Source organism: Hyperolius riggenbachi, chromosome 5 (assembly GCF_040937935.1).
Source record: "Hyperolius riggenbachi isolate aHypRig1 chromosome 5, aHypRig1.pri, whole genome shotgun sequence".
NCBI classification, from domain to species: domain Eukaryota; kingdom Metazoa; phylum Chordata; class Amphibia; order Anura; family Hyperoliidae; genus Hyperolius; species Hyperolius riggenbachi.
In genome coordinates, this window is record NC_090650.1 from 320,245,495 (window position 1) to 320,265,211 (window position 19,717).

At 43.9% G+C, this 19,717-nt stretch overlaps 1 protein-coding gene across 3 annotated transcripts in view; it reads left to right on the forward strand.

The window, feature by feature from the left end:
* The window catches only part of MIB1 (MIB E3 ubiquitin protein ligase 1), a 163,115-nt gene that overhangs the window by 56,674 nt on the left and 86,724 nt on the right, over positions 1-19,717 (forward strand). For all 3 annotated transcript variants that reach the window (XM_068237245.1, XM_068237243.1, XM_068237244.1), the window contains exons 4-6: positions 11,517-11,621; positions 12,475-12,541; positions 19,513-19,717. In XM_068237245.1, coding sequence (XP_068093346.1) covers positions 11,517-11,621; positions 12,475-12,541; positions 19,513-19,717 — 377 coding nt within the window. The remainder of the gene's footprint in view (positions 1-11,516; positions 11,622-12,474; positions 12,542-19,512) is intronic.

The window sequence follows — 19,717 nt, forward strand, 5'->3', positions numbered from 1 at the left end:
AGTACTCTTGCTCCCAATGGACTTAATGATGATTTTAATTTAAGGTGTTTTTTGTAACAAATTTAATATATTGTACTGTCACTTTAAATTATTGGCCATCTTCTCCTTTAAGCTGTTGTGCCCACCCACTTTTGTTGGGTGTGTCTTTTTTATGCTGCTATATATATGTGGATGTATTTTGTATTTGGTAACACTTGACAAAGGCCTTGAGCCGAAACGTTGTGTGCTTTTTTTTTTTTTTTTTTTTTTTTTTGGCTATGGAATAAAATCACTTTGCTACAATTGCATTAATTCCAGGTGGAGACCCAGTCTTTCTTTCTATGCAGTTTACATTATCCCATGTAAATTGAATGGCTGAAATTTGATTGGCTGTTTTATGTTCCACCCACTTTTGCTGAATTTTTAACCTCAGTCATCAAATCACCAACTGTGCCAAGTTTGGGGACTCTGGCTTTATCACTGTGAGAATGGCAGCCTTTTAAATTTTCCCATTGATGTGAATGGGTGAAATCTGGCATTTTCTGGTACCAATCAGGTGTGCAAAGGGGATATATTTTTATGTATACTCACTATATATAAAAATACACTTTGGCAGGGAGCACGGCACACTTCACCTAGCAATTTTTGTGGACGTTTTTAGGGTTTGCGGTCCAGGTTTCTGTGCTTGATTTTCCATGAATTTTATAATTTTTTTTAGATTGCAGATGGCAAAAAAAAGTTTCTGTACTCAGGTCCGGTTCTAGACTTTTTGCTGCCTAAAGCAAACTTGTGAAGATGCAGCCCTCTATAGGTAGTATAATTGCCCCCAGTACAGGTAGCCTGGAGGGGCTAACAGGCAGGAAGGGGAGCAGCAGGCACAGTGGTGGGGAGGGGGGTGAAATCCGCTATCCCCCTCCAGCTTTTACTGTACTGTGTAATCAGACGGCGGTTTTGCCGTCTAACAGTCTCTGCCGCTCGGAGACTGAAGGAGGGGAAGAGCTCCACCCCCCGAGCAGGAGGTGTGCGCACAGCCTGCGCGCAGTCTCCTGCAAACTGCTGCCCCAGGAATTTACGTCGATCGGCGTTAGGCGGTCCTGGGGCTGCTGCCCCAGGACTAGGGTTGCAATGGTATAAAATTCCACGGTATGAAAACCGTCAAAAAAAATACCACGGTACTACGGTATACGGTATTGTAAAATTATTTGGACCCAGGGCCCCCCTCTGTAGCCAGTAGTAGGTGGCCGCAGCATAGGTAGCCAGGGATAGGTGTAGCCAGTAGTAGGTGGCGGCAGCATAGATAGACAGGGATAGGTGCAGCTAGTTATAGGTGGCCGCAGTATAGGTAGCCAGCGATAGGTGGCCGCAGTATAGGTAGCCAGCGATTGGTGGCCGCAGTATAGGTAGCCAGTGATAGGTGTAGTCAGTAGTAGGTGCTCACAGCATAGGTAGCCAGGGACAGGTGTAGCCAGTAGTAGGTGCTCGCAGCATAGGTAGCCAGGGACAGGTGTTGCCAGTAGTAGGTGCTCGCAGGATAGGTGTAACCTGTAGAAGGTGCTCGCAGCATAGGTAGCCAGTGATGGGTGTAGCCAGTAGTAGGTGCTCGCAGCATAGGCAGCCAGTGATAGGTGTAGCCAGTAGAAGGTGCTCGCAGCATAGGTAGCCAGGGATAGGTGTAGCCAGCAGTAGGTGCTCGCAGCATAGGTAGCCAGAGATAGGTGTAGCCAGTAGTAGGTGCTCGCTGCATAGGTAGCCAGGGACAGGTGTAGTCAGTAGTAGGTGCTCGCAGCATAGGCAGCCAGTGATGGGTGTAGCCAGTAGTAGGTGCTCGCAGCATAGGCAGCCAGTGATAGGTGTAGCCAGTAGAAGGTGCTCGCAGCATAGGTAGCCAGGGATAGGTGTAGCCAGCAGTAGGTGCTCGCAGCATAGGTAGCCAGAGATAGGTGTAGCCAGTAGTAGGTGCTCGCTGCATAGGTAGCCAGGGATAGGTGTAGCCTGTAGTAGGTGCTCGCTGCATAGGTAGCCAGGGATAGGTGTAGCCTGTAGAAGGTGCTCGCAGCATAGGTAGCCAGAGATAGGTGTAGCCAGTAGTAGGTGCTCGCTGCATAGGTAGCCAGGGATAGGTGTAGCCTGTAGAAGGTGCTCGCAGCATAGGTAGCCAGAGATAGGTGTAGCCAGTAGTAGGTGCTCGCTGCATAGGTAGCCAGGGATAGGTGTAGCCAGTAGATGGTGCTCGCTGCAGAGGTAGCCAGGGATAGGTGTAGCCTGTAGGTGCTCGCTGCATAGGTAGCCAGAGATAGGTGTAGCCAGTAGTAGGTGCTCGCTGCATAGGTAGCCAGGGATAGGTGTAGCCTGTAGATGGTGCTTGCTGCATAGGTAGCCAGGGATAGGTGTAGCCAGTAGTAGGTGCTCGCTGCATAGGTAGCCAGGGATAGGTGTAGCCTGTAGATGGTGCTCGCTGCATAGGTAGCCAGAGATAGGTGTAGCCTGTAGTAGGTGCTCGCTGCATAGGTAGCCAGGGATAGGTGTAGCCTGTAGATGGTGCTCGCTGCAGAGGTAGCCAGGGATAGGTGTAGCCTGTAGTAGGTGCTTGCTGCATAGGTAGCCAGAGATAGGTGTAGCCTGTAGTAGGTGCTCGCTGCATAGGTAGCCAGGGATAGGTGTAGCCTGTAGATGGTGCTCGCTGCATAGGTAACCAGGGATAGCTGTGGCCTGTAGTAGGTGCTCGCAGCATAGGTAGCCAGGGATAGGTGTAGCCAGAAACAGGTGGCTGCAGCACAGAGAGCTGGGGGGAGGGAGAGGGGACGCAGCAGCAGGTATAAATACTCACTTGCCGGCAGCAAAGTCCTTCACCGATTTAAGGGTTTCATTCTACTTCATGTTCTTGCATGATCTTGTAATAGCACCCAGGGGGAGCTGTTTCAAGGAAATGTGATGCAAGAACAGGAAGTACAATGAAGCAGGTACATCGTTCAGGACGGAGCTGGCTTTTCGCAAGTGAGCATTTGTATCCCCGCTGCTGTTCGTGCGCTCGCTGCTGCGTCGCATCCCCGCCTCTGCGACGCCCCGCCCCCTAAAGCCGGTAAACCGACATTGTGCACGGTATGGTTACCGTACACAATCAAACCGTGATATATCAATACCGGTATATCGTAGCAACCCTACCCAGGACTTTACGCCCATCGGCATGACGTGGTCGGCAAACAGTTAAAGGTTTATTACTTTTGCTAACATCTGGAAATATGCCTGAAGAAGGGGACAAGATCCCAGAAAGCTTGCATAATTTAACTGTAGTAGTCATTAAAAGATTTTTTTTCTACCTACTTACTTTAGATTGCAGATAAACCAGGGCTGTGGAGTCGGAGTCGGGGCAATTTTGGGCACCCGGAGTTGGAGTCGGAATCGTGGTTTCAGAAACTGAGGAGTCGGAGTCGCATGATTTTTGTACAAAATCCACAGCCCTGTTAAGTATTAGACTAAGGAGTCTGAGTCGAGGAGTCGGAGTCTGAGCAATTTTAGGCACCCGGAGTCGGAGTTGGAGTCGGAGTTTCAGAAACTGAGGAGTTGGAGTCGGAAGGTTTTTGTACCGACTCCACAGCCCTGAGATAAACATTATTGTATTGAAACTGCATGCGATTTGCGGAATGAAGCAGTGTGTTGTGGGGTATTGGAACGGGAATGTCTTGCCATTCCCAAGCGGGCCATTGACTTCAAAGGCAAAGCTCACACAATTCAAATAAGTGTGCTCCTTGTGTGTTGAACAGATTTCTGGTTTAAATGAATGTTTGTTTCGATACATTTTCTTGAAGTATAATTCTGAGTAAATCACATAATGGGAGCTTGGAAGACTTCACAGACCCAAACACACATTTATTTCTGACAGCAACTCCAAGCTGGTGTTTTGGCACTCTGGACTTGCCAAAGTCGCAGACTCTACTTTAGTAAAACTAACGTACGTATGAATTGTCCATGACGTCCTAAAGCATCTGTCATCAAAATGAACAGATAAATAATTGTATCTGTAATTCTACTCTGAAATATGACTGTTTTAAAATCCCATAGTCTTCCTTTGCTTCAAAGTGATAAAAATCTAACTTCAAAGTCTTGACTGCCTCAAATGAATTATGTTTATTCAGTTCTGATATAAACAAATCTTGAACTATTGAACTTTTTATCTGGTCCCTGCACTCACTCTCGTTTTTTAACCTGCTTTGATAGATTGCTAAAAACAGCATTTCTGCTACTGATAACACCGTGCGGCATATTTATTAGAATCTGTGAACTGAAAGGACTGCTATTGTGGAAAATTGTAAAATACATAGGTACACAGTTATAATATGTACATTTATTGCAGAGTAAAATAAGCTATAAATTACTTCCGGTGTTGCTTTCTCATACAGTACGTTGTAAAAATATGACAGGTCAATTTCCACATGGGGAATTCTCAGCATTTCCTTTTATTCTTTGCAAAAGCACTTCCTGAAAAGGATCTATACAATGATGCCAGCCGGTCTCTTTGCTTTCTTACTTGCATGCTATCTTAGCAATTGGACTAAATAAAGAAAACCTTCAGAATCCTCCATACACTAATTTCTCTAAATCAGAATCCATATATCATGGAATGAATTTAAATGGTGTTTCAGATGGTATTTCCACACTTGGTTGGGGGGAGGGGGTGGGGGTGTGTGGGTTGTGTTACTGCGGACGCAAAGGGGGGACAGAGATGACATAGTGGTATGTGATTGTGTTGGGTCCATACCTCTGTGTCCCATATAAAGGGAACCTGAGACGAGGTGCGTCTCCGGTTCCATACTTCCCTGGGGCTTCCTTAACCATTTCAGGCTGCGGGGATTTTTCACCTTATGCATCAGAGCAATTTTCACCTCCCATTCATTCGCTAATAACTTTATCACTACTTATCACAATTTATTGATCTATATCTTGTTTTTTCCGCCACTAATTAAGCTTTCTTTGGGCGGTACATTTTGCTAAGAAATATTTTTTTTATAAATGCATTTTAACAGGAATATTAAGAAAAAAGCTTTAAAATAATACATGCTACCATAATTAAAATCTATGCATTTTATTTGCCGTTTGTCTCGGTTATTACACCATTTAAATTTTGTTCCTATCACAATGTATGGCGCCAATATTTTATTTGGAAATAAAGGTGCATTTTTTCAGTTTTGCGTACATCACTATTTACAAGCGTATAATTTAAAAATTGTTCGTAGTATACCCCCTTCACATGCATATTTAAAAAGTTCAGACCCTTAGGTAACTATGTTTTTTTTTTTATTATTATTATTATTATTATAATTTTTTTTCCATTAAAAATGTTATTTGCGTAATTTTTTGGTGTTGGGAAATAGTTAATTTTTAATGTTATGTGTAAAATGTTTGTAGATGTAGTTTTACTATTTGGCCACACGATGGCCACCTTGAGTTTTTTTTTTTTCCTCTCCTTGTGCTTCTCGCTAACCAGAAGCACAAGGAGGATGGGGCAACCTCTTCTTCTTCTTTTTTTTTTTTTTTTTTTTTTTTTTTTTTTTTTGCAGAAAGACTGAAGCCTCTAGTAAGAGAGCTACGGTTTTTCCGCTGGGGACACGGATCGGTGATCGGGAACCATGTTCCCGTTCACTGATCCCAGGGCTACCGGGGGACAGCACGGGGGTGCGCCCGCAGCAGAGCAGCCGCTTGGACGTGAGGCTCACGTCCGGGCGACTGAAATAGTTAAAGTGAACCAGAGACGAAGCACCCTCATGTGTTTTACCATATATAACAGTGGGAACATTAGAGAAAACACCTGCCCTGCTCTCTTACATTTTTCACTGTTCAGCCTGCTTCTAATCAGCCCTGATAAAATCCGCGACTGAGCCCTCAGTCCGGCTTTGCTCAGGAATTTTTATAGCGGAGTCTGTCTTTTGTGATGTCTTTTCAAGCCCAAGCCTGCCCCCTTGTGGCTCTGCTATAATGGTTGCTGAGCACAGCCAGAATGTATGCTCAGTCAGGGATTTTATCAGGGCTGATTAGAAGCATGCTGTGTAGTGAAGAATGTAACGGAGAGCAGGGTAGGTGTTTTCTCTAATGTTCCCACTGATATAAATGGTAAAATACATGAGGGTGCTTTGTCTCTGCTTTACTGTAGCCTTCCTGGCGGTATTGACGAGCCTGGCTCGTCCAGCAGAAACATGCTGAAAGCGGTATTCTGCAAAGGAGATTACCTGTTTGTCTGCCCAGCCGGCTTCACTTTTCCCTCATCAGAGGGATTCCCCAGGATGGCTGGATGCCTGACTGCACGCTGCAGGTAGCGATCTGTGCTACCCCCAGCGTGCAGAACTAGCATCCAGCCACCCTGGGCAGAGTTCTAGCATCCAGCCAGCGGGGCAGAGTTCTGCTGGGCTGGCGGGGGCTCCCTCTTCTATGCGGTGGGTGGGGGGGGGTCCCTTTCTGTATGGGAGTTGTCCCCCTTCTGTGCGGGCTCTGTGTATGGGAGTTGTTCCCCTTACAGTACGAGGCTTGGTGATGTCACCAAGCCTCGTACTGTAACTACACAGAGAACGAGACTTCTGCGATGGAGGAGGAAGTGCTGCTGCCGCCGCTGGAGAGAGCCCTCGGGTGAGTAGACCGCAAAGGGCTTCAGATCGGGGGGTTTGAAGAGGGGATCGAGAGGGAGAGGAGATGGTACGAGGGAGGGAGAGAGGCTACCCACAGCCCGCCTGCACCTCCCCCCGTAGAGGGGGGGGGGGGGGAGTCCCCGCCCGGCCACCAGCCCGTACTGAAGGGACCCCACCGCATAGAGGGGAAGCCCCCCATAGAGGGGCTTCAGACGGGGGAGCAGGGAATCGGAGGGGGGGGGGGGGGGGGGCACACCTGGCTAACTATATACCTGGCTACACATCTGGGTCTTATACTCACCATTGGCGTGCTGATCCCTCGTCGCGTACCTCTGATTGCTTACCCAGTGCCTTCTTCCATGTCCATGTCCACCGATCGACGTTGATGACACCAGGGTCACACAGCGTCATCAACATCTTGCAGCAAACACTTTTTTTTTTATTGAATTCAATACAATAACCTGTATTGCATTCAATATATAAACAACAACAAAAATGATTGCAAAAAAAAAAAATGGTTGAAAATTATTGGAAATTAATTGAAACAATTTTTGCACGGAAATCCTGGGGAAATTGAACACCAGGGTGGTTGAGAACCCCTGAAGCCGCTTGTCTCTTGGTCTGGCATGCTGAATCATTAAGCAATCTTAGCAGGCCTCATACACCTGTACCAATGTTAAATTATCAATCGAGCATTCAGGGTTTTTCAACGTTTACATTTCAGATTTTAAATTATATAAATCAGACTGTATTCTTTGAGTGTGCTCTTTAGTTCTTGAAGTTGCCAACGACCTGGAAGTGCAGTTGTACTGTATATGCAGGCATAGATAGTCCAACTCTCTCCAAGGCACGTCTGCATGCAGTAAAAGCAGCTGAATGACAGGCATCTACTAAACCTAAAGTCCTCAACCAATCCTGTGCAAAGCTGCCAGATTGGGAAGTGACATTTAAAGACTGTGCAGCAATGCACACCCTGTAGACAAGCTGGTCTTTCACTGACAGTTACACACAGAGGACAGATTTGTCTACCACAGTGACTGAAATTTCTGTACAGCTGAGACTTTTTTTGGCCTTACTTTGATGTTGTTTTCAGGACTCTACATGAGTAGCAGTAAGCACTTTTGATGTTTGCATAGTCCAGCAGCCTAAAGTGATGTATACAGTGCCCCGTAATACACTGGCATTAGTTTTGATTGAAAGCGCAAATCTAGCAAATTTCCATTTATAATTAAGGCCCTCTTGGTCAAGGTTTGAATATTTTGTTAATGGAAGATTGATTGCAAAAGGCCATTGTTTAATAAATTCAAACAGCCAGGAGTAAATTAGGTTGGGGGGAGGGGGCATGGGAGTGGTTCACTGTTCGAGTGATTTTAGGTCACGTTTCTTCTGGGATCTGAAATCAAGTTGTTCATGTTAGCAAGGTGGTAGAAGATTGATTGGTGTGTGTGTGGGGAGAAATGAAGTTGCACACAATGGTACTGCTACTGGTGGGCAGAAGGTTTATCAGGGTTTTCCCTGCCAAAACTCTAGCATGTATGGCTGTTCCAATGCAATTTTATATATACAGTATGCATATACTGGATTATTGTACACTACAGCCACATACACACTAGATTTCCATCACCTGAAATTATAGTGTGTAATTGCTTCAGATGACGGTTGGATGATACTTTTTGTTAAAGCCATAGACCCTGAACAAGCATGTGCAGATCAGATGTTTGTGACAATATTGTCATGTTTCTGATGTACTTCAGACACTACTGCAGCCAAATAGAACAGCGGGGCTGTTAAATAGAAACTAAAATGGCCGCCTCCATATCACTTAGCTCAGGTTCACGTTAAGAATTGCTTGTTGGATTGATGTGATCTGTTACCGTTTTTGCCATGAACATAATCTAGGTGTATACTGCTATTTACAGCTATATAGACAATCTAGTAGTAAAGCTCAATCCGTTTGCTATGATACATAGGAACTGAACACTGAAGCAAGTAAGTTGCACCTGTCAGAATATATCCTCAAGTGTGGCCTTTGCCAGATTCAGCATCTCTCTCTTTAAGGGCATGTACAGCCTGACTATCCTAAAATGAGATGTGTCTACACTGAGATACAAGATATGTAGAGTGTGAAGGGGGAGGAAGATGATAGCACTCCTCCGTAAAGGACACATGACAACTGTGTATGTGAAAGGCCTGTGAGTCGTGAGCATGTAATGTTAGGCATAAATGGACTTATTTGGCTTGATACAGCAAAATCTCATGTTTGTTGTTCTCTTGTTCGGTGCCATAGCATAGCAGTCTATTTTGGATGACAGTTGTCTTGTTACTTAGTGTCTGAAGACAGATTTATGATCTCACCTTTTCATTTTATGTGATTTGTTAAATGGTCACTGTTGCATTGCACATATGGTGGGCTAAAGTCTAATTTGTTATCCGGCAGAGTTTTACTCTTCTCTTATGCTGGGAATACACGGTTCGTTTTTGCCTTCGTTTAAACCTTCGTTTCGATTGTGCCTTTTGTCCTTTTTCGATCCCGAAATAATCGGTCATACGGTTAATATCACCACCCACGGTTTCGTTTTTTTTTTCGATTCTGATGGTTTCGTTTTTCCAATGATCAAAGGCTGCAAAGAAACGAAACGAAAATCCCTTTTTACAGGGACGGACTAGCATAAACGAATATATAATCGATCTGAACAGCCATCAAGCCTACCAATGGCTCGATTAGATGGATAAAGAGAGATAATATCAAACATGTTCGATCACTAGTCGTTCGTTTTTGGGGTCTATTAATCGAAACTATAATGAGATTATGACTATTTTCACATACGTTTTCAACACTCGATTCGTTTACCGAACGAATCGAAGGTTTAAACGAAGGCAAAAACGAACCGTGTATTCCCAGCATTAAATACTGTATATCAGAACCTGTCACTCCAAGATGACTTTCTTTACCTTATCTAATTAGTAAATATCCTTATTTGCCTTCTTCGCTCAGAGCTGCTACTTCTAAAGCCTATTTCACATATACAAGGCACGTCACCCAGCAGGGATGGGGACTCAATGGGCAATATTGCAGAGCTAGCAAAGCATTCTGTGCTATGCGGGAGGGGCCGATGGAGTGGCCCACAAGGGGCGTGTCACAGTGTGAGGGGTGAACCATGATCTCAGCTGAACCTATCCGCTGGGCTGATCTCTAACTAAGGTGTCCGGGGGTGGGGGAGAGGCTGGGGGGGGGGGGGGTTATATTGGCCTGGCTATACAGGCGCTAGATTCTCGGTTTTTATTGGCCAGTGTAGCATTGAGAGCTTACCTACACAATCTTTCTTTGCAAATAATTTTATTAAAAGTTTTAAGTAATAAAAACAACAAGTAATTACGCTCAGTACATAAGCCATATATAATTTAATACAGAATTCAAAATCAATGCAGTCAACAGTGCCTTACATTTGAAATATACCTATTAATCAATCTGTCCCTCATACTGCATGGAATGGCCCTCATACTGCATGGAAGTGATAAAATTGGCCAATCCTTAAACAAAATCGGATGTTTACGCACTCTATCGCATTGTACACATTCTAGGCTGTCAGGGCTGTCTCAGCTGAGAATCTAGCATGTGTACAGGTGTCTGCCAAGGTTGCTTAAAGAGAAACAGTGACCAAGAATTGAACCTTATCCCAATCAGTAGCTGATACCCTCTTTCCCATGAGAAATATTTTCCTTTTTGCAAACTGATCATCAGGGGGCTCTGTATGGCTGATATTGTGGTGAAACCTCTCCCACAGTGTGATGTCTGGATCATGGTTCTGACAGTTTCCTGTCTGTGAACCACATTGCATTGTGGGACATAACAGATCAACTGCCAAAAAAAGCAAGCAGCATCTCCTTCCACTGACATCACCTGCCAGCAGTAAAAATGTCACCATGTGATAAATGTCAGAATGTAAATCAGGGAGAGGAAAGATTTTACAATGGGAAAACACTGACTAAATCATTTATACATCATTATTGTAAAAATTAAGCACTTTTTTTTTATTACATTCTTTTCAGTGGAGTTCCTCTTTAATGATCCAATTTAATAAATCTTCCGGCAACAATTGGTGACCAAGTCCATTATTTTCCTCCGCACCCCTCCTGCCAAAAGCAGCTCTGTCATGCGCTTTACGCCATCCTGCCTCATTATAGCAATAGAGGTGTGACTGTCTACAGTGCTCAGTTCCCAAACTCCTACCCAAGAGATCAAGTCCTGATCCATTAGGGCAACAAGTGTGTGTATACACATACTCACTTACTCACTCACACCTTTATAGTGGTGATCTTTGTCTCTGGTGAGTGAAACAAAGACCACTTTGAAAGTCCATATTGCTATTTGGGGAACAAAACTGGGTTAATGAGGCTGATTGCCACTAAATGACCATTTGATAATGGTAAGGCTGGTACACGCACTAGAGTATTCTCAGCCAAGGTTGCTGCCAAGACAACGTGTGTACAGCTGCTCTGTTGAGCCAGAGAAAGATCCAGAGTGGCAAATTATTTGTCAAGCATATTGTCGTCCTCCTTAGCCCTCCCTCTGAAAGCCACTTTGTTGTGCGCCGAGCCGCTGTCTGACCTCCAGATATCTCAGAGGTACTTGGCCAAACTGTAGCCCAAGGGATCAGGCCCCATCCCTGCTGGTGACATGCACCTGTACTTCGCAAACCTTGAAGAGAAACAAAACGAATATTTATCATAGTATTATCTCAAAATGATCAATAATGTTTAGACAATGAAGGCTGAAAATTGCTTTCCCCCTATGTGTCACCGATTGAAGCTTAATGGTAGGGCCAGCCAAGTTTTTAACCATATATTGAGAGATTATATTTAACATGCCTTCTCTCTACTTGTAATTATTCAGCTCAGAATCCTTTTTATAATCCCTTTTAGGTGACAGAAATACAAGACTGGAGTGCATCAAGCCCACACAGCGCTGCTTATGTTCTCTGGGACAATGGTGCTAAAAACCTCTACAGAGTTGGCTTTGAAGGAATGGTAAGTGCTCACAAAATGAAGAAAAAAAAAAAAGTTAAAACTTAGGGGTGGGGGTGTAGAGGTCAGAGAAATGGCTTTTCTTTCCTGAGTCATTCTGCTCCTGCTTTTGTTATGTCCTTTCTGCATGGCTGCTTCAGCAGAGTTCTTTTGTAATGTATCTGAGGTCTTGATATACATGTACAATAGGGTAGAATTATCTGGCTTTTTGTCTACTGTGACCCTACCAGCTGCTCCAGAGTCATCTTTGATCTAGTTACATCTCTGGTTGCTTTTCTGCATATTTGGATCTAATTTTTAACTTTTCATACATTATGCTGTTTTTTACATGTAATATTCACTGCGAAGTGAAGTCTGTGTTAGACATCTCACGTCAAAGCTTTTACATAGTTTACCCAACACACACAATATGTTGGTATAATTTTTTAAGGTCAAATTGTCGTTTTATACTTTTATATAATAAAAATGTTTTTATTATAAGAAATATTTAACCCTATACGTTAAACAAAAGAAAAAGGTTTCATAGCTTTGGAAATCAGGTATACTGTATATTGAAAAAATTGTCATGAAGAATTCCTAAATCGAGCAGTAGATTATTTTAAAAAATGGATTTATTAATAATCTGCATGTGTAAAACCTTTGGAGCATGATGAACTTTAATCTGGGTTGTACAATCTTACCAAATCTCTGTAGTAGAATTATACTTTGCAAGAATGCTTTAGGTAGCACCTCTTAATACATAGACGTGGTAAGATTCTGCAATTATGATTGCATCATCAGTGGGCCCCTATAGACATATCAAAAAGCATTTTAAACCCTTAAATGATATTCATCACATTTACTATATTGTTTTTAGTCTGACCTGAAGTGTGTGCAAGATGCCAAAGGAGGATCGTTTTACAGGGACCATTGTCCTGTCCTTGGTGAGTATTTATGCTTCTGAAGGTAACCATAGACATGAAACAGTAGTTGAAACTATTATTCAAATGCCTGTAACAGTTTTTCACTCCAAAACATGTTTTATTTGTCCATAAACTATTCTGCAGGTACAAGTTACACTTAAAGTGTACCCAAGCTGATGGTTAGGTACACAAAGTCAGATACTTACCTAAAGAGAGGGAAGACGCAGGATCGTATTGAGGCATCTCTCGCTGGTCTGCTTTCCCACCTCGCTGAGCATGCCCCCCCCCCCCCCCCAAAGATTAGCGACTAGGCATTGTTGCTAATCCTATTGGGGCTTCCGACTGAGCCCACCCATGCGTGTGCAGTAAGCCGGAGCTCTGTGTTACTGCGCATGTGCGGGCGGGCTCGAGCTTCTAATACGCGGCTGTGAATGCGGAAGAGCAACCGCACAGCCACGATGTGGACGGGCTGCGCTCACCACCGGGGACACCGGACCACCAAGGGAAGCCTCAATAGGATCCTGAGGCTTTCCCCTCTTCATGGTAAGTGTCTGTTTTTAAACCCGATCTTCGGTTTGGGTTCACTTTAAATTGTAACGCCATTTACATGAATAGAGTTATGCGACTTTAAATATGACCAGGTAGTAATGCAAAATCCTATTAGAAATGTGTATCTTGGCCTGAAATTATGATGCTCAGATTGTCCAGTTTTCTCTTCCCCTGTCTAATCCTGATTCCTGCTTGCACAGCTTGTAAATGAAGAAAGTCATAGTCACGCACTGCTAGATTCAGTTTTGAGTGTTTAGTCAAAACCATTTTCTTTCCTGTTTGGGGCAGATTTATCAATAGCATCTGAGAGAAAAATCTTACGAGGTTTCTAGAAATCATGCAGAACTCACGGTTCTAAAACTGTACTAAATAGGAGATGGGTAGCATTCTCAAAATTGTTGCCGCCTGTGAGAGAATCCTCTGAGTGATCTAAGATGTATTGTTGCTTTTAATGCAGTAAAAGGGGACTCAAATTATTTTCATGGTAAAATAGCAGCAGTCCAAGCACTTCTTAGGGTAGGGTGGACTGAGTCATGTCAATAAGCCCAGATACTCCTGCTTCATAATATGTGGTTCTCTTAACCACTTGAGGACCATAGTCTTTTTGCCCCTTAAGGACCAGAGCCTTTTTTCCCATTCAGACCACTGCAGCTTTCACGGTTTATGGCTCGGTCATACAACCTACCACCTAAATGAATTTTACCTCCTTTTCTTGTCACTAATACAGCTTTCTTTTGGTGCTATTTGATTGCTGCTGCGAGTTTTAGTTTTCATTATATTCATCAAAAAAGACATGAATTTTGTCAAAAAAATGTTTTTTTTTTTAACTTTCTGTGCTGTATGGTGAGTTCATAGAAGATTTTTCAAATAAAGTAAAATTTCTGTATACATTTTTGTCAAAATTTATTGTGCTACATGTCTGATAAAAAAAAAAAACATTCAGTGTATATTTATTGGTTTGGGTAAAAGTTATAGCGTTTACAAACTATGGTGCCAAAAGTGAATTTTCCCATTTTTGAAGCATCTCTGATTTTTCTGACCACCTGTCAGGTTTCATGAGGTGCTAAAATTCCAGGATAGTATAAATAACCCCCCAAATGACCCCATTTTGGAAAGAAGACATCCCAAAGTATTCACTGAGAGGCATGGTGAATTCATAGATTTTATTTTTTTGTCACAAGTTAGCGGAAAATGACACTTTGTGACAAAAAAAAAAAAGTTTCCATTTCTGCTAACTTCCGACAAAAAAATGAAATCTGCCACGGACTCACTATGCTCCTCTCTGAATACCTTGGTGTCTACTTTCCAAAATGGGGTCATTTGTGTTTTTACTGTCCTGGCATTTTGGGGGGTGCCTAATTGTAAGCACCCCTGTAAAGCCTAAAGGTGCTCATTGGACTTTGGGCCCCTTAGCGCAGTTAGGCTGCAAAAAAGTGCCACACATGTGGTACCGCCGTACTCAGGAGAAGTAGTATAATGTGTTTTGTGGTATATTTTTACACATACCCATGCTGAGTGGGAGAAATATCTCTGTAAATGACAATTTTTTGATTTATTTTTTTTTACACACAATTGTCCATTTACAGAGAGATTTCTCCCACCCAGCATGGGTATGTGTAAAAATACACCCCAAAACACATTATACTACTTCTTCTGAGTACGGCGATACCACATGTGTGACACTTTTTTGCAACCTAGGTACGCTAAGGGGCCTAACGTCCTATTCACAGGTCATTTTGAGGTATTTGGATTCTAGACTACTCCTCACGGTTTAGGGCCCCTAAACTGCCATGGCAGTATAGGAACCCCACAAGTGACCCCATTTTAGAAAGAAGACACCCCAAGGTATTCTGTTAGGAATATGGTGAGTTCATAGAAGTTTTTTTTTTTTTGTCACAAGTTAGCAGAAATTAACACTTTGTGGAAAAAAAAAACAAAAAACAATACAAATCAATTTCCGCTAACTTGTGACAAAAAATAAAATCTTCTATGAACTTGTCATACACCTAACAGAATACCTTGGGGTGTCTTCTTAATAAAATGGGATCACTTGTGGGGTTCCTATACTGCCCTGGCATTTTAGGGGCCCTAAATCGTGAGGAGTAGTCTTGAACCCAAATGTCTCAAAATGACCTGTGAAATCCTAAAGGTACTCATTGGACTTTGGGCCCCTTAGCGCAGTTAGGCTGCAAAAAAGTGCCACACATGTGGTACTGCCATGCTCAGAAGAAGTAGTATAATGTGTTTTGTGGTGTATTTTTACATATACCCATGCTGGGTGGGAGAAATATCTCTGTAAATGACATTTTTGATTTTATTTTATTTTTTACACACAATTGTTCATTTTTGGGCCCGTAAAATGCCAGGGCAGTAAAAAAAACAATAAAAATCAATTTTCGCTAACTTTTGACAAAAAAAAAAATCTGCTATGAACGTGTCATACACCTAACAGAATACCTTAGGGTGTCTTTTTTTCTAAAATGGGGTCACTTGTGAGGTTCCTATACTGCCCTGGCATTTTATGGGCCCAAAACTGTGAGTGGTCTGGAAACCAAATGTCTCAAAATGACTGTTCAGGGTTATAAGCATCTGCAAATTTTGATGACAGGTGGTCTATGAGGGGGCGAATTTTGTGGAACCGATCATAAGCAGGGTGGCCTCTTAGATGACAGGTTGTATTGGGCCTGATCTGATGGATAGGAGTGCTAGGGGGGTGACAGGAGGTGATTGATGGGTGTCTCAGGGGGTGGTTAGAGGGGAAAATAGATGCAATCAATGCACTGGGGAGGTGATCGGAAGGGGGGGCTGAGGGGGATCTGAGGGTTTGGCCGAGTGATCAGGAGCCCACACGGGGCAAATTAGGGCCTGATCTGATGGGTAGGTGTGCTAGGGGGTGACAGGAGGTGATTGGGTGTCTCAAGGTGTGATTAGAGGGGGGAATAGATGCAAGCAATGCACTGGCGAGGTGATAAGGGCTGAGTTCTGAGGGTGTGGGCGGGTGATTGGGTGCCCTAGGGGCAGATAGGGGTCTAATCTGATGGGTAGCAGTGACAGGGGGTGATTGATGGGTGATCAGTGGGTGATTAGATGGCAGAACAGATGTAAACAATGCACTTTGGAGGTGATCTGAGGGTAGGTCTGCGGGCAATCTGATGGTGTGGGAGGGTGATCAGATGCCCGTAAGAGGCAGGTTAGGGTCTGATCTGATAAGTGGCAGTGACAGGTGGTGAATGACGGGTGATTACAGGGGGAGAATAGATGTATACAGTACACAGGGGGGGGGGGGGGGGGGGGTCTGAGGTCGTTCTGAGGGTGTGGGTGGGTGATTGGGTGCCCCAGGGGCAGATAAGGGTCTGATCTGATTGGTAGCAGTGACAGGGTGTGATTGATGGGTGATCAGTGGGTGATTAGATGGCAGAACAGATGTAAACAATGCACTTTGGTGGTGATCTGAGGGTAGGTCTGCGGGCGATCTGATGGTGCGGGAGGGTGATCAGATGCCCGTAAGAGGCAGGTTAGGTTCTGATCTGAGGGGAGGCAGTGACGGGTGAATGACTGGTGATTACAGGGGAGGACAGATGTATACAGTACACGGTGGGGGGGGGGGGGGGTCTGGGGAGGATCTGAGAGTGTGGTGGGGTGATCAGGAGCCCCCAGGGGGCAGTTTAGGGACTAAGAAAAAAAATTGCGTTGACAGATAGTGACAGGGAGAGTGAAAAATGGGTGATTAGGGGGGTGATTGGGTGCAAACAGGGGTCTGAGGGGTGGGCAGGGGGGGGTCTGAGGGGTGCTGTGGGCAATCAGAGGGAAGGGGGGGGGGGGAGATCAGTGTGCTTGGGTGCTTACCTTCGTGGCTGCGGCCTGCCTTGGTGGTCCCTCGATCACTGGGACCACCAGGGCAAGAGGCAGCCTGTATAATGCGCTTTGTATACATTACAAAGCGTATTATACACTTTGTATGCGGCGATCTGGGAGCCAGTAACCTGCCGGCGCTTCCGAACGACCGGCGGGTTACATCGCGGGGGGGGGCGGAGCCTGATACTGGCGGCTGATCGCGTCACGAATGACGCGATCGCCGCACAGCCACGCCTGCTGCCGACTCCGATGGGCGTGTTGTGGTCGTTTGGGCCCAGCCCTTGTCGCCGCCCATCGGCTTAAGGCGGTCGGCAAGTGGTTAACTAACTTGAGGTTTCTGTCAGCGGCTTTCTGCCGTCCGAATCTGCAAGTTGATGGCAACTGCGTCCTCATTCTATGCATGGGCAGTATAGATTTTTTTCGTACTGCACAAGCACAAAGCATTCCCATCCATGGGAGCATGATCAGGAGGTGCGCGGACCTGGGCTGCCCATCCAGGTGAAAGAGGGGCACTGTGGGTGACTGGAGCATTGGGGAGTGATTGCAAGGGCACAGGATGGCTGCATGGGGCTGGCAGAAGCCCCAGGTAAGTTAGTCTATTTTTTTTTTTTATTTTTTTTTTTTGCTTTAGGTTTCCCACCACTTCACCCTAACTGGACGAAAATTTTCGTCCAGTTAGGCTGCGCGCACTCCCCCCCCCCCCCCCCCCCCCATGCGCGCTCCCACCGCCGGCCGTTAGCCCAGCCATCAATGAAAGGGATTATAGATCCCTTTCATTGATCGGACCCCCCGGAGAAAAGCCGACAGCGTCTCTTCAGACGCTGCGGCTTTTCTGAGCTCTTGTCTTTTTTTCTTCCTGGGAGCGAGATCGATTGCTCCCAGGACTTTTTGATTGTGGCCATCTTGTGGCCAAATAGTAAAACTACACCCCAAACCACATTTTATTAAAGAAATACATTTTTACACATTTAAAATCCCCTGTTTACCTCCCACACCACAAAATACCCACATACAAGTTTTAATAAAAAAAAAACAGTTACCTAAGGGTCTGAACTTTTTAAATATTTATTTCAAAGGAGTATATCAATATGATTTATTAAATGATGGGCTTCTAAATAGTGATGGACGCAAATTGAAAAAATGCACCTTTATTTCCAAATTGAATATCGGCGCCATACATTGTGATAGGGACATAATTTAAATGGTGTAATAAGCAGGAGAAATTAGTAAATAAAGTACATAGGTTTTAATTATGGTAGCATGTATTAATTTCAAACTATAATGGCCAAAAGCTGAGCAATAATTATTTTTTTCCATTTCTTTCTTAATATTCCTGTTAAAATGAATTTAGAATAAATTAATTCTCAGCAAAATGTATCACCCACAGAAAGCCTAATTGGTGGCGGAAAAAAACAAGATATAGATCAATTCATTGTGATGAGTAGTGATAAAGTTATTGGCAAATGAATGGGAGGTGAAAGTTGCTCAGATGTAAAAAAAATCTCAACCCTGTAGGCTGAAGTGGTTAAGTAAAAAATGTTTTTTTTGCACATATGGTCTTTACATCTGCCATCATTGTTCTGGCTCATAAAGTTGCAGTGAAAACAGTGCTGTTAGTACAAACTGTAAATGTTTGGCACAAGCCTTTTATTTTGCTTTAAAGCCTCTAATAAAAAGAAGCCCGTTGGCTTGGTTGCATCTATTGTGAGGTTTCGGTGTCCATTGCACATATTTAAGAGTTGAATTCATCTTAGGAAATGTTGCATTCAGAAATCGGCCATGTGGCTGCAGCTCTCAAAACGTGCTCCAGCTGAAGAGGCAACAAACCTGTCTGCTAGCACTCTCTAACTTTTTCAACTTTTTCAAATGCTTTTTTACTGGCCTAAGGAAATGTGTGTGCTGTTTGACTTTTATTCAGTCAGACAGGGTGCTTGGAAGGGCCAGGAGCATCTCTGGCCTGTTGTTTAGTAAAGTAAGGCGTCCAAAGCCTGATAAAATTGGCAAACGTCGCATTATGTATTAGTTTACACAACAGTGAAGTGTGCTCAGACCCTAAATGTTGCCCACCGAGATCGTGATTCGATCCTTCAGGAGACAGTTCTGGGCTTAATGCTGTACAGGCACTTTGCTGGCCTATAGACTAGCGATACCTTTGCTTGCTACGGTGGGTGTAGGAAGGTTGACAATGCTGGACAGGTAAGGATATGAACAATGTGGTAAGCCACGATTATCCGGCACTTTAGATCTTTTTTGGCGAAGTATCATAGCCACTATATATACGCTCGATCCTCGGCAGGGACTGCCCTGACTGACTTCCTTGGCCAGGAACCTCTAGCATGTGTTCGAGGCTTAAGTGTGAAAATACTGAATGTCACAAGGACAAAGAAATTAGAGCTCAAGTGGATCACTGCAGTTACCTAAAGCAACCACTCCAGATGCTTTTTTATTTATTTTTTTATTAAAAAGGGAAAAAGGAAATTTTTTTAGGCAGTGATTCGTTAACTTGTAAATCACCTCTTTTCTGTTTTTTTGTGTTCTTTTTATTTTTTGTTAAAACGTTTCTTTTTATTCAATTTTTTTCTTGCCAGGTGAACAAAATGGTAATCGTAATCCAGGTGGTCTGATGATTGGAGATCTTGTGAATATTGATCTAGAGCTGGAAATTGTTCAGTCATTGCAACATGGCCATGGGGGATGGACTGATGGTATGTTTGAAACGCTTACAACCACAGGCACGGTGTGTGGCATTGATGAAGATCATGATATTGTAGTGCAGTACCCAAGTGGAAATAG